The 13,270-nt window shown below is 43.6% G+C and overlaps 1 protein-coding gene across 1 annotated transcript; it reads right to left on the minus strand.

Moving 5' to 3' along the window:
* Window positions 1-761: 761 nt before the first annotated feature.
* LOC124613086 (G-protein coupled receptor Mth2-like) lies at window positions 762-3,069 on the minus strand. The gene has a single exon (XM_047141674.1). It carries the CDS (start codon window positions 3,039-3,041, stop codon window positions 1,686-1,688), a length of 1,356 nt encoding a protein of 451 aa, XP_046997630.1. The 5' UTR covers window positions 3,042-3,069; the 3' UTR covers window positions 762-1,685.
* Between the last annotated feature and the right edge of the window lie 10,201 nt (window positions 3,070-13,270).

Below are 13,270 nucleotides of genomic sequence, written 5' to 3' on the forward strand. Positions count from 1 at the left end.
ACATGTCTTGTAGTGTAATCCAGCAAATTCCGTTGCACAAACCAGTTTCTGTATCACTAGTAAATTCTTATTCAAATATGCAGTCAGATAGCTTACCGAAATGTTAGTTTTAAGTTTTTAATGTAACGATCTGTTGAGGGCTTACATGGAAACTAAAAAAACTGGTTCAAATGGCTCTGAGCACTATGGCACTTAATTTCTGAGGTCATCAGTCCCCTAGAACTACTTAAACCTAACTAACCTAAGGACATCACACACATCCATGCCCGAGGCAGGATTCGAACCTGCGACCGTAGCGGTCTCGCGGTTCCAGACTGCAGCGCCTAGAGCCGCTCGGCCACCCCGGCCGGTGGCAGTGAAACTGTGACTCATACAACACGCACACAGTGTTATGCAGGTTAGATTCCGATTTATGATAGCTCAGGTTGCTTATCGAGTCCACTTTCACAGACAAACATACGCTTTATTTATCGTAGGTACGTAACACTGGTAATTTTACCAGGAAACTTTTATTTTAGGCCTCTTTTAGCTGTCGGTCACCTGAGACAGACTACAATAATTCAAATTTTTACTGAACTTGGGATATGAGGACACTAAATAACATGTAATTACATCCAGTGCTAATTTGAATTTCCACAAAGGGAGCTGCCACAAATATTAAGACAAGGAGAATCGTCATTTAAGAAATGTAGGATTTTGTATCAAAAATTATTTATGAAACACAACGACAACATAGCTACAATATTCACAAAATCAGAAAGAAATGTACAACTTTGAACATCGCTGACGTCTGCAGCAACAGTAACACAAATTTGAAAAATATGTAAAAATCTGCCAACCGGTTGCATAGGTTTTCTATATACCTTGACCAGGTTTCGTCACCTATAAGGGTGACTTCATCAGAAGGTAAGGTTATTACATGAAGAACATATCGTCAAAGACGTACAGTGATTTAAGAACTGAGTTGCTCAAGTCATACATTAAAATATAAGACATAATGCTCTTCAAGAAGTTAAACATTAGAACATAAATAACACCGGCGTGGTGTGAGGAGACATTGAAATATAACAGATAATGTCGTTCAAAAAGTCAAACATTAAAACATAAGTAACACCGGCGTGGTGTGAGGAGACAGTCAGTCTCCTGACACCACGCCAGTTGCCAGGGTTCCCGGGTTCGATTCCCGATGGGGTCAGGTATTTTCTCTGCCTCGTGATGACTGGGTGTTGTGTGCTGTCCTTAGGTTAGTTAGGTTTAAGTAGTTCTCAGTTCTAGGGGACTGATGACCATAGCTGTTAGGTCCCATAGTGCTCAGAGCCATTTTGAACCACGCCAGTGTTACTTACGTTTTAATGTTTGACTCTTTGAAGAACATTATGTCTTATATTTTAATGTATGACTTGAGCAACTCAGCTCTCAAATCACTGTACGTCTTTGACGATATGTTCTTCATGTAATTACATTACCTTATGATGAAGTCACCCTTAGAGCTGACGAAACCTGGTCAAGGTATATAGAAAACCTATGCAACCGGTTGGCAGATTTTTACATATTTTTCAAAAAAAGAAAGAAATATTTTCCACTTCTACTAAAATTTGCAATTATCCACAATGATATGTAAAGTTCATAGGAATTGACTCACTTGTCACTTTGCATTGTTCAGGCACGCAACTATATCACCTCACTCAGCTGTATTTACTACAGTTCTCGTTGCTTTTTTCTCCGTTTATCCATTCCAGGTTCGTAAGATGCTTGCGTATTAGGCCCCTGACTCTGACGTTGCACACAAAGAGGAAGAACACGATTGGACCTTCCAGCTTCAGCACGACAAAGAGCCACTTGTAGTAGGGCTTGCCGCGCACCGTGAAGTACAGCACCACCGACAGCAGCTTCCAGGCGCCACTCAGGCAGAGCAGCTTCGACGTCAGGTAGAACCAGTTGAGTCTCATCTTGGAAATGTTGACGCAGCTCTTCCTGGTCTGCCTCTTGGTCCTCCAGATCCTGGCCAGCGTCAGTAGGAGCGGAACGCAGCTGGCGGCAAGCAGCAGGAAGACGATGCCGGTGTAGATGACGGGCGTGGCCTCCACCTGGAAGGCCCAGAGCGCGCCGAAGACGAGCGCCGAGCCGCCCCAGGCGGCCGCCGAGAAGCACAGGAACCTGCGCCGCTCCGGAGACAGGCAGCCGGCGCGACGCTGCTGGCGCACCGAGCGGAACGGCCGGCACCTGCAGTACACGTCGACGCACAGCAGGTTGACCCAGCAGTAGCGCGCCAGAGTGAGGTAGTGGACGGCGGCGAGCACCAGGGGGTCGGGGTCGCCGCAGACCAGCGCGCTGGCCACCGTGGCGACGGCCTCGCCGGCCAGCACCGCCACCAGGTAGGAGGCGAGGCACTTGCCGTGCAGGTTGCGCAGCCGCGGCACGCACAGGTACACGGCCAGCGTGAGCAGCGTGCAGACGAAGAAGAGCGCCGACGCGGCGCCCCAGGCGGCGTCCGCCCAGGGGTCGGCGCTGAAGCAGCGGCAGTACTGCGAGCAGTGGGCGCTCCGGGGGTCGCCGTGGCACTCCAGCAGGCCGTACAGCGCGCTGCACAGCCGCACCACCGTCGTCCGGTTGCTCGCGCCGCCGCCCCCGCGCACACTCGCCACGAAGTGCTCCAGGCACTCCACGTCACACGCCTCCTCGCCCTCGGCGAAACAGCACGTCAGCACCTGAACTTCTCGCCTCTGGAACTCGGCATCTACCGACGCTCTGGCGTTTATTGCCAGAAAGCGTTTGACAGTCTCGTCGGCGTCGGCGTCGGTCTCGTTCGAGCCAAATTCGGAAGACGGTGTCGACTCCCACGAAGCGGACGTTGCCGTTTCAGCCGCAGCCGCGGTCCGGGACTCGCTTCGGTACGTCGGGGCTGTGACTGCGGAGTATTCTCCCAGCTGAACCGCGCGGTAGTCGAACTCCAGTTCGGGCGGCTCGTCTGCACGACCCAGCTGTGCTGTCGCCAAGACGGCCGCCGAGACGAGCAACGCAGCCGCTGCGCACGCGTCCATCGCCGCCGTACGACTCTCCAGTGACTGCTCGCGGATACCTCTTGCCCGCTATATGAAGCGGAAAACGCGACCGACCTCCTTCCTCCCGCCAGCCGATAAAGCCACGCAGTCGCCACCGGAAACAGCGCCGCGCTTCCCTCACTGTAACTGATATGACGCGTGTCTACCGGAACGACGTGTTTCTCGTTTCCTTACACGACAACTTTACAATTTCGAAGCAAGACAACGCCGAATACTCTAAAAAACTCAAACGCTAACGACGTCTAACTTGAGACAACCGTTCATGACCACGAATTCGCACCTGCTCCTAAATTATGCAATTATTTACGAGGGACGCTCAGTAAGTAATGCAACGCCCTCCCGGTTGGCCGTGCGGTCTAACGCAAGGCTTTCTGGGCGGGAAGGAGCGCCTGGTCCCCGACACGAATCCGCCCGGCGGATTTGTGTCGAGGTCCGGTGAACCGGCCAGTCTGTGGATGGTTTTTAGGCGGTTTTCCACCTGCCTCGGCGAATGCGGGTTGGTTCCCCTTATTCCGCCTCAGCTACACTATGGTTCAAATGGCTCTGAGCACTATGGGACTTAACTTCTGAGTCATCAGTCCCCTAGAACTTAGAACTACTGAAACCCAACTAACCTAAGGACATCACACACACCCATGCCCGAGGCAGGATTCGAACCTGCGACCGTATCAGTCGTGCGGTTCCATACTGTAGCGCCTAGAACCGCTCGGCCGCCCCGGCCGGCTCAGTTACATTATGTCGGCGATAGCTGCGCAAACAAGTCCTCCACGTGCGCGTACACCATCATTAATCTACCACGCAAACATAGGGGTTACACTCGTCTGGTGTGAGACGTTCCCTAGGTGGGTCCACCGGGAGCCGAACCGCACAATAACCCTGGGTTCGGTGTGGGGTGGTGCAGGGGTGAAGTGGACTGTGGTAGTCGTCGTGGGATTGTGGACCACTGCGGCTGCGGCGGGGACGGAGCCTCTCCGTCGTTTCTAGGTCCCCGGTTAATACAAGTAACGCAACACTTTTTCTTAATGAAATCGAGTTGCTTTTATTCGGGATTTCAATACTACATTTTATTCCCCACTCTCTTAGCTACAAAACTCTACTATTCAACACTACCTCCGCTAAAAACGTCGGCCTCACGTCGCCTTACTGGGAGGACCTATATGTCCGCATGGAGCCTCTCTGCTAATCGACGTCTCAGCAACATCTCGCTGCATCAGTAGCCGCCGTCTCATCCACGTACTCCTTACCGCGGAGTTCATCCTTCGTTGACCAAACAGATGGAAGTCGGAGGGTGCGAGATTCGGGGTGTAGTGTGGATGAGGAAGAACAGATCAATAATGTTTTGTGACCTTCTCTCAGATGCGCAGAGTTGTCTAAGGCCTTAAGCCGTCGGCACACGGACCGTGCCATCCAACGCTGAGCGTTGAGCGTGCTGAGTTCCTGACGTCATAGCGTGGAATAGCACGTTCGGGAGTCTTTCCCAACGTGCAGAGCAATATCGGGCATGTCAGATTTTCTGAGCGTGCGTCTGAGCGTTGTCCAATGAGATGGCACAGCGCCACCTACGTCACACGCACGCCGTCTCCTTTCAGCACAGAGTTGTGAGGGGCCATACTGGCATTCATTTCAAGCCTATATACATATATATGCCGTCTCTAAGCACCAGCAACTTGAAAATCACTGGAAAACCCTTTGTTAGTCGTGTGATTCGTTCCAATAAAATAATTAGAAACATCATAGTCGTGGCAAAAGAATTATTGTAACTTGCGTATTATCACAGTAGGCTATTTGAAGGCAGCGACACACTGAAGATCCACCCAAAACGCATTGTTCTTGGTACAATTTGTTATAATTAAATTTCAATTAGTAACATAATTATCTACGATTAACCTTTTTAGGAAAGGGTAACACAATATGAGTGAATAAGTCGAGCCTAATGTTGGATTAGCGCAATGAGTATGAATTGCTATTTATTTATTTAATGGGATGATAATAATTATTAAAAGGTGGCAATTCTATTTAAGCACCGTTTTTGCTCTTTCGATTGTTGCGAGTCAGCGATAGTACAATGCTGCTCGCTTTGGAGAATACACATTTTATAAGAATTATTTCGTCCAGGAAACACTTTTGCGACCACGGTTGCGATTTAGACAGTATTCGCGTAATTGTACTGATTAAAAGTTATCGTTTCCGAAAGACGCAGGTTCGATTAAAGCTGTGTGCACTTTTGCGCGTATAATGAGAATATTCGTAACACGTCGCGTAACAAGAAGAAACATGCGAATCACAACCGTGATCAAACGAAGAAAATATATGATAACATAAATGTTCTTCGCTGTTATTCACGACGGGCTCAGATTAGTCCTTGCAATTTTTAGTTATAGGAAATGACAAGACGTTACACTTGGGAGATATTTGTTTTGAATAAATTGTATTTACCTTCTCTCTCTCTCTCCTTTTTACAGCCTTTATACCTTCACATCGATTAAGGAACTTTTCCTTCTCTACCAACCAGTACGAGAACAAAATTCAGACTCAACCAAATGTCTTACATCGAATTATTACATGCTTAACCCTTAACAATCATATATAGTTTCGTAGTACAGACAATGCTAATTTATTCCGTGCACTAGAAAGTCTTGATACACTGAGCACAAAAATGAAAATAATAAAATTATAATTGCATTTTTAATATCATGAATACTTCTTTAAATCATGAAAATAAGGTTTGACATCGTCGTAATATTAATTTTCATCGTTGTAGCACTACATTGCCCCCTTTGGATGTACAGTCACACTTGTTTGAATGGACACCCAAGCAGGCTTATTTTCCTTGTCTGTTCTGTTTAAAGTTCACTGTGTTCTTTCACTTGGAAGCATGTGCTTTGTTTACTTTTAAGTCCCAGGGATTTTGAGTTACGCTCCCCCATTCGGGCAAAGGCCAATGGGAGAAACCCCGGAAAAAAAAACCACGGCGGAGCGAGCACCTCTCCCATACCCTCTTTCTTAATTTTCAACATTTGAATATTCACTTCGTATGACATTTAATAATGGTACAATTTCGTGATAGTGCTGCTGGTGAAGACGGCTGGCGACTTGGTGTACTGCAACACCGATGTCTCGCCCCATCAGGTAAGTCTGCGATGGACTGCGATGACGTGGCAGGGTGCGGCAACGGACGACGGATGACGTCGCTGCAGTATGCTGCTCTCACCGACACGTGTGCTCAGCATCCCAGCATACAGTCACATGAAATTCAAACAGCAGTATCAGTTCCTTAAATTAACATCTAAATTACATCATATTTCACGCACTCTTTCACTCAACAAGAAGAATGTGGTTTTTTTGTGAGGTGTTCGACTGTTTGTGAGTTTCTTTATCATGATGCAAGTCCATTCGTCCTTCCGACGTAACTGACTATCTGCAATTAAAGGTTCATGTAATTACGTTCCAACATTGATACAGTTCTGCAATGGGTTTAATGATGTAGTCAGTAGCAGTTCCCAACACTGTTACGACTCACCACTGTTGATGACTGATCGATAAAAACACTTGCTCTTGAGTTTTAGTTTGCTTGGAATGTTACGTCCACGCATGTGGTCCCAATAACACTCTGAATACTTGGCATTACTAAACACTCGTAGCACAAAATTTGAAAACGCAATCATGGTAACACAACGCACTCATTGAGCGCCCACTTTTGTGTTACATTCCACTCTTTCGCCAGTGAAATAAAGTTCGTACGCGTAGAGGATAATGTTCACAGGAAGTCTTTGTTCATAGGTCATCTGTGACATGTGCACTCCACCACGTAGTCACTTGATCACAGTTATCAAGTCTGACAAGGTAAAGTCCTTGTGCTACCCATAAGAATGTCTTTACATAGTCTAGTTACATAATGATAAATAACTGAATGAGTGTACATATCAATTAAGTACATAATTTTAGTCATTTACAATAGAAAAGCAAATCCTAAGTCATATATTTTCTCGAAAAGGTGCTCCTGGACTTGCAAAGAATTGTGCAGTGATAAACACAAGTCTGTATATATTTGTCTGTGTAATCATCTGTTCAGTCATGGACAACATCTTTTTCGACCTGGTTTATAGCTCATGCAAGTCCGAGCACGAACTTACGGTGGAAAATTTGTTAAACCTATACGTAACTCGCGTAAACTTTACATGTTGTAAGTGTATCCTGTACACAGTCTGAAAGAAAAAAAAAAAAAAAAAACATAACCTCCTCACCCTAGTGAGTTCAAAATAGTTAATAATCAACAAAATGAAACGTTTATTTTCTAAAGTCACTATATCCTACTGTTGTGTGAAATATGCAGTTCTGTTCACTGTTCGTAGTTTCACACGCATAAGTTCCTGAAAGTTTACTAAATCTCAACAAGTTTGTATTATGTTTGATTAAGTGTCTTAGGGTGGAATCATCTTGAAGCAATTCTTCTTCTCCTTGCTACAGCTCGGCGTCCTCTTCTCCGTCGAACTGGAGCTGAAATTTTCTTACAGCTAACTGGTATTCTGAAAGTCTCAATAATTCCCCATTCCAGCATTCGTCTAATTTCTTTTGTTACTGCTTCCCTTTTCGCGCTGGGTATTGAGTACGTTTGATGACAGTAAATTTCATGGGGAAACACTTGCATGTCGTACACGTAACCTTTAATTAGTCCAGGTTTTTTCAAAAATACTTGATGACAATTAGTAAGTGTGTTTAATAATTGCTTTTGTTGCAGACTGTCAAGACCAGAGGACTGTTGTACTTTTTCTACTATTTCAGAGAGGTGGATATTCTCCTCGTCCTTCACATCTTCCATGACCGGGAAGGTACTGCAATTGAAACTATCTTGAAGCCGCCATAAATGTGCGCGAATCGGTTCTATCTTTAAAATTTGACAATATTTGCTATGCAATTCTTTGGTCTTTACCAAGTCTAACCTGACTCTCGTGTCACCGAAACACATGCTGCATTCACCCTTTGCGAGATCGATTATAGTTTCCGTCTCTCGCAAAATATCTAATCCGAGGAGACAGTTCACGGCTAAATTCTTTACAATAAGGAAGGTGCACTCTTTGGCTCCCATTCCAAAATTAATACAAATCCGTGTCTGTTCCCGAACTAGTTGGGCTTTCTGACTAATGGCTCCTGTAACTCGATAATTAGTGACTGGAAAAACCGGAATCTTTCTAATCTTCTTTAAGTGAAGAAAGAACGATTCATTCAGCACAAAAACAGATGCTCCAGTACCTAAAATCACCGTAGTTTGAATACCATAAATATCACAGACTATAGCTGCTTGTACAACTTCCAGTTCAAACAAATTACACTTCTTCCGAAAATCTTGACATAATTCCTCTCGTATATCGACTCCGTCATTATATCTTAACATCTGCATAGTTGAACTACGTTGCTGAGCAACATCAATAGAATTATTCCTACACTCTGCATCTTTCGCGTCGTTCGACCCGATCGCTGCTGATTCTATGCGGTACACATTCTCATTGTTACTACAGCTGGTTGTCTGCACGCTTGGTTGCTCGTTATTACTAACATCATTCATGCAAGTGACCCCTAGACAACCTGCTACTGACACACGGAAGCAGAATGTCGTCGCTTCTAGTTTGACTGACTGGTACTGGTTGATGGTTGCGGTTCACTTACCTCAATGATCTTGATATTTTGATTCGGTGGTTGCCATGGCTGCGCGTTCATATGCTGCTGCATGTTATTTGAGATATTTGTATTGTACGGGGGTTGTACATGATTGTTGTTGTGATATTGCGGTGGCCTAGGCTGCTGCCATTGCTGTTGTGCATAATTCTGTGTTGACCAGTTATGTGGTGGTTGCATGTTTTGCTGATTATTTGAGAAATTACCGTTATTGTAATTGGCGTTAGCTCTAGGATCTCGTTTCCGTTTCTTTGAAAAGTTTCCGTTATTTTTTTGTCCACTATTGTTCTGTGGATGATAATTGTGATTCGGTGCATTACCGTACTGTCCATTTGTGTTCATATTGTGGTTCTGCCATCCTGAATAATTCGGACTATTCCAATGATTTTGATTCCCATAGTATGTGTTTCTATTACTATTGTTCTTGTGGTTTCGCCCGTTGCCATTACCATTACCATTATTCGAGGAATTATTCCCATAATGGTGTTTGTCCTCTTCGATAACCAAATCTAAAGAGTCCAGTACAGATAGAAAATGTTCCACGTTGTCTTCAGGAATGTGAAACAATTTCTCCTTTAGATCACGCGGTAACTCCTCCTTTAATATCTTTAAAACATCACACTCAGGAATTGGTGTGGATAAATATTTCACTTTGTCCAGATACTTTTCGAAATATTTCCGCAAAGAACCGCCTTTTCTATTAAATGGCTCAGGACTATAAACTTCTTTTCTTAATCGTTCTTGTACCCCACGCGACCAATACTTGTTTAGAAAAGCTTGTTCAAATTCATCGAAGGAGCTGCATTGTTCAGCTTTCTGTGTCGCGAACAACGCTGGCTCACCTTGAATATGGGTAATGATAAAGACAATTTTCTCCCTTTCGTTCCAACTTTTTGGCATTATTCCGCGGATCCCTTTGATAAACACAGTTGGATGGGGTCCGTTCTTATCATTGGTAAACTTCTGAAACTGTGAATTCTTCACTAAAGCATCCTGAGTCACCAATGATTGTGTATGGTCTTGATAACGGATGTTACTCCACGTGTTGGATTGAAATTATTGCCCGTCTGCCCCCTACTTTCAGTTAAAGGCGTTTCATAATGATCAAGGTGTGTTTCTGTGATACTAACACACTCCGGTGAACTGTTATGAGATGTCTGCATACGTGTTTCATTAAGCACTTTCTGCACGTTTTGTAATTCAGTCTGGAGTTAAGGAATCTTTGTGTTGTTTTCATGTATCAGTTGTATTCCTGCTCGTTGTAACATCACAGGTAGTTCCTTCTGTATAACAGTACTAATTTGTTTGTCTTTGTCATTTAGCCATATGTTGAATGTGGTCACAACGCGTTCTTCTTGTTCTTTGCATTTTTGTTCTATTACGTTTTGATTATCAACCGTAAGGTTTTCTATACGTACTTATGTTGCGTATTTCTGCTTCCAAAGAAGTGTGTGTTTGTTGTAATTTGTCCACATCCTGGTTTACTTGCTTTACATTCTGTGGTAAGTCATGGTATGTTTGTTGCATACTTGAAATGTTGTTCTGTATAGCAGACAACTGGGCATCTATTTGCTGTCGCAGCTGACGATCGTGTTCTTTTAACCGGTTTTCAAGCTTTTGATCTATCTCGAGAACTGTGAAAAGCTTAACTGCGTACGCTCGTCTAATTGACTGATGCGTTCATCCAAGGTCCTAATCCATTCATCTACTCTGCTAATACGTTTATCTAAATTATTATTAATCTCAGTTGCAATCTGTTCAGCAGTTTCTTGTTCACGCTGTATCTGTGATTGTTCCTGTATTTTAAACATTTGTTCCATTATCACCATTAAGAGAGAAAATGGATCCATTACTGTTTGTGTGGGCTCTACCGGTGGTAAATCGACTGTAACTGGTGTTTCTTGTGGTTCTGCTTCAGTATGCACTTGAACTACCGTCTGTATTCTGCCTGAGTGTTCTACAGCAGATGGATCACTGACTTTAATATTAGTGTCCTGTTCTATATCCTCTGTCTGATCTGAAAAAATATTATCAATTTCTACATCACTAGTTATTCCTTCCTCCTCTGAATGTTCTACAGTTACTTCCTGCTGTGTAGTTTTTCTTACACGTCGCACTGTTTTCACCATGTTTGCAAATGTTTGGGTGCAAGTCTAATCGGGAATACGTCACACGCAACACATCAATTAGTCCGTCACACAAAACATAAAATAATTACTGCACTGCACCAGGTTGGAAACAGTACTACAAATGTTCACTTTCGTTTGATTAAAATTTAGTTCCAATCTCGTTCAGTTAACCTCTACTGAAAACACCTGATGCTGTATTTTACTGTCCTTCTAGCAGTTATTTCAATATAATTGACACAGCTTCCTAAGAGGACACCCTCACAAAATTTAATTCTTTTGAGATACAGCGCCAGGTTGAAAAAGATGTTGTGCCTACCTTACGCAGGGCTTCGTTTTGCTGCCGGTCAATAGGTTGTCACTCAATTACCCCCTCTGTTTATTGATTGAATAGCCACTGAATTGCTATTTATTTATTTAATGGGTTAATAATAATTATTAAAAGGTGGCAATTCTATTTAAGCACCGTTTTTGCTCTTTCGATTGTTGCGAGCCAGCGATAGTGTAATGCTGCTCGCTTTGAAGAATACACATTTTATAAGAATTATTTGATCCAGGAAACACTTTTACGATCACGGTTGCGATATAGACAGTATTCGCGTAATTGTACAGATTAAAAGTTATCGTTTCCGAAAGACGCAGGTTCGCTTAAAGCTGTGTGCACTTTTGCGCGTATAATGGAAATATTCATAACACGTCGCGTAACAAAAAGAAACATGCCAATCACAACCGTGATCAAACGAAGAAAATATGTTGTTGTTGTGGTCTTCAGTCCTGAGACTGGTTTGATGCAGCTCTCCATGCTACTCTATCCTGTGCAAGCTTCTTCATCTCCCAGTACCTACTGCAGCCTACATCCTTCTGAATCTGCTTAGTGTATTCATCTCTTGGTCTCCCTCTACGATTTTTACCCTCCACGCTGCCCTCCAATACTAAATTGGAGATCCCTCGATGTCTCAGAACATGTCCTATCAACCGATCCCTTCTTCTAGTCAAGTTGTGCCACAAGCTCCTCTTCTCCCCAATTCTATTCAATACCTCCTCATTAGTTATGTGGTCCACCCATCTGATCTTCAGCATTCTTCTGTAGCACCACATTTCCAAAGCTTCTATTCTCTTCTTGTCTAAACTATTTATCGTCCATGTTTCACTTCCATACATGGCTACACTCCATACAAATACTTTCAGAAACGACTTCCTGACACTTAAATCTACACTCGATGTTAACAAATTTTTCTTCTTCAGAAACGCTTTCCTTGCCATTGCCAGTCTACTTTTTATATCCTCTCTAATTCGACCATCATCAGTTATTTTGCTCCCGAAATAGCAAAACTCCTTTACTACTTTAAGTGTCTCATTTCCTAATCTAATTCCCTCAGCATCAACCGACTTAATTCGACTACATTCCATTATGCTAGTTTTGCTTTTGTTGATCTTCATCTTATATCATCCTTTCAAGATACTGTCTATTCCGTTCAACTGCTCTTCCAAGTCCTTTGCTGTCTCTGACAGAATTACAATGTCATCGGCGAACCTCAACATTTTTATTTCTTTTCCATGAACTTTAACACCTACTCCGAATTTTTCTTTTGTTTCCTTCACTGCTTGCTCAATATACAGATTGAATAACATCGGGGAGAGACTACAACCCTGCCTCACTCCCTTCCCAATCACTGCTTCCCTTTCACACCCCTCGACTCTTATAACTGCCATCTGGTTTCTGCACAAATTGTAAATAGCCTTTCGCTCCCTGTATTTTACCCCTGCCGCCTTCAGAATTTGAAAGAGAGCATTCCAATCAACATTGTCGAAAGCTTTCTCTAAGCCTACAAATGCTAGAAACGTAGGTTTGCCTTTCCTTAATCATTCTTCCAATATATGTCGTAGGTTCAGTATTGCCTCACGTGTTCCAACATTTCTACGGAACCAAAACTGATCTTCCCCGAGGTCGTTAGTATTTTGCAGCTGTGACTTATTAAACTGATAGTTCGGTAATTTTCACATATGTCAACACCTGCTTTCTTTTGAATTGAAATAATTATATTCTTCTTGAAGTCTGAGGGTATTTCGCCTGTCTCATACATCTTGCTCACCAGATGGTAGAGTTTTGTCAGGACTGGCTCTCCCAAGGCTGTCAATTGTTCTAATGGAATGTTGTCTACTCCGGGGGCCTTGTTTCGACTCAGGTCTTTCAGTGCTCTGTCAAACTCTTCACGCAGTATCATATCTCTCATTTCATCTTCATCTACATCCTCTTCCATTTCCATAATATTGTCCTCAAGTACATCGCCCTTGCATAGACCCTCTATATACTCCTTCCACCTTTCTGCTTTCCCTTCTTTGCTTAGAACTGGGTTTCCATCAAAGCTCTTGATATTCATGCAAGTGGTTCTCCTTTCTCCAAAGCTC

This window comes from Schistocerca americana, chromosome 4, assembly GCF_021461395.2.
Source record: "Schistocerca americana isolate TAMUIC-IGC-003095 chromosome 4, iqSchAmer2.1, whole genome shotgun sequence".
NCBI lineage: Eukaryota > Metazoa > Arthropoda > Insecta > Orthoptera > Acrididae > Schistocerca > Schistocerca americana.

What these genes read in the sequence shown, in the direction of transcription:
- LOC124613086 (XM_047141674.1), bottom strand. Translation starts at nt 3,041, where the DNA reads ATGGACGCGTGCGCAGCGGCTGCGTTGCTCGTCTCGGCGGCCGTCTTG.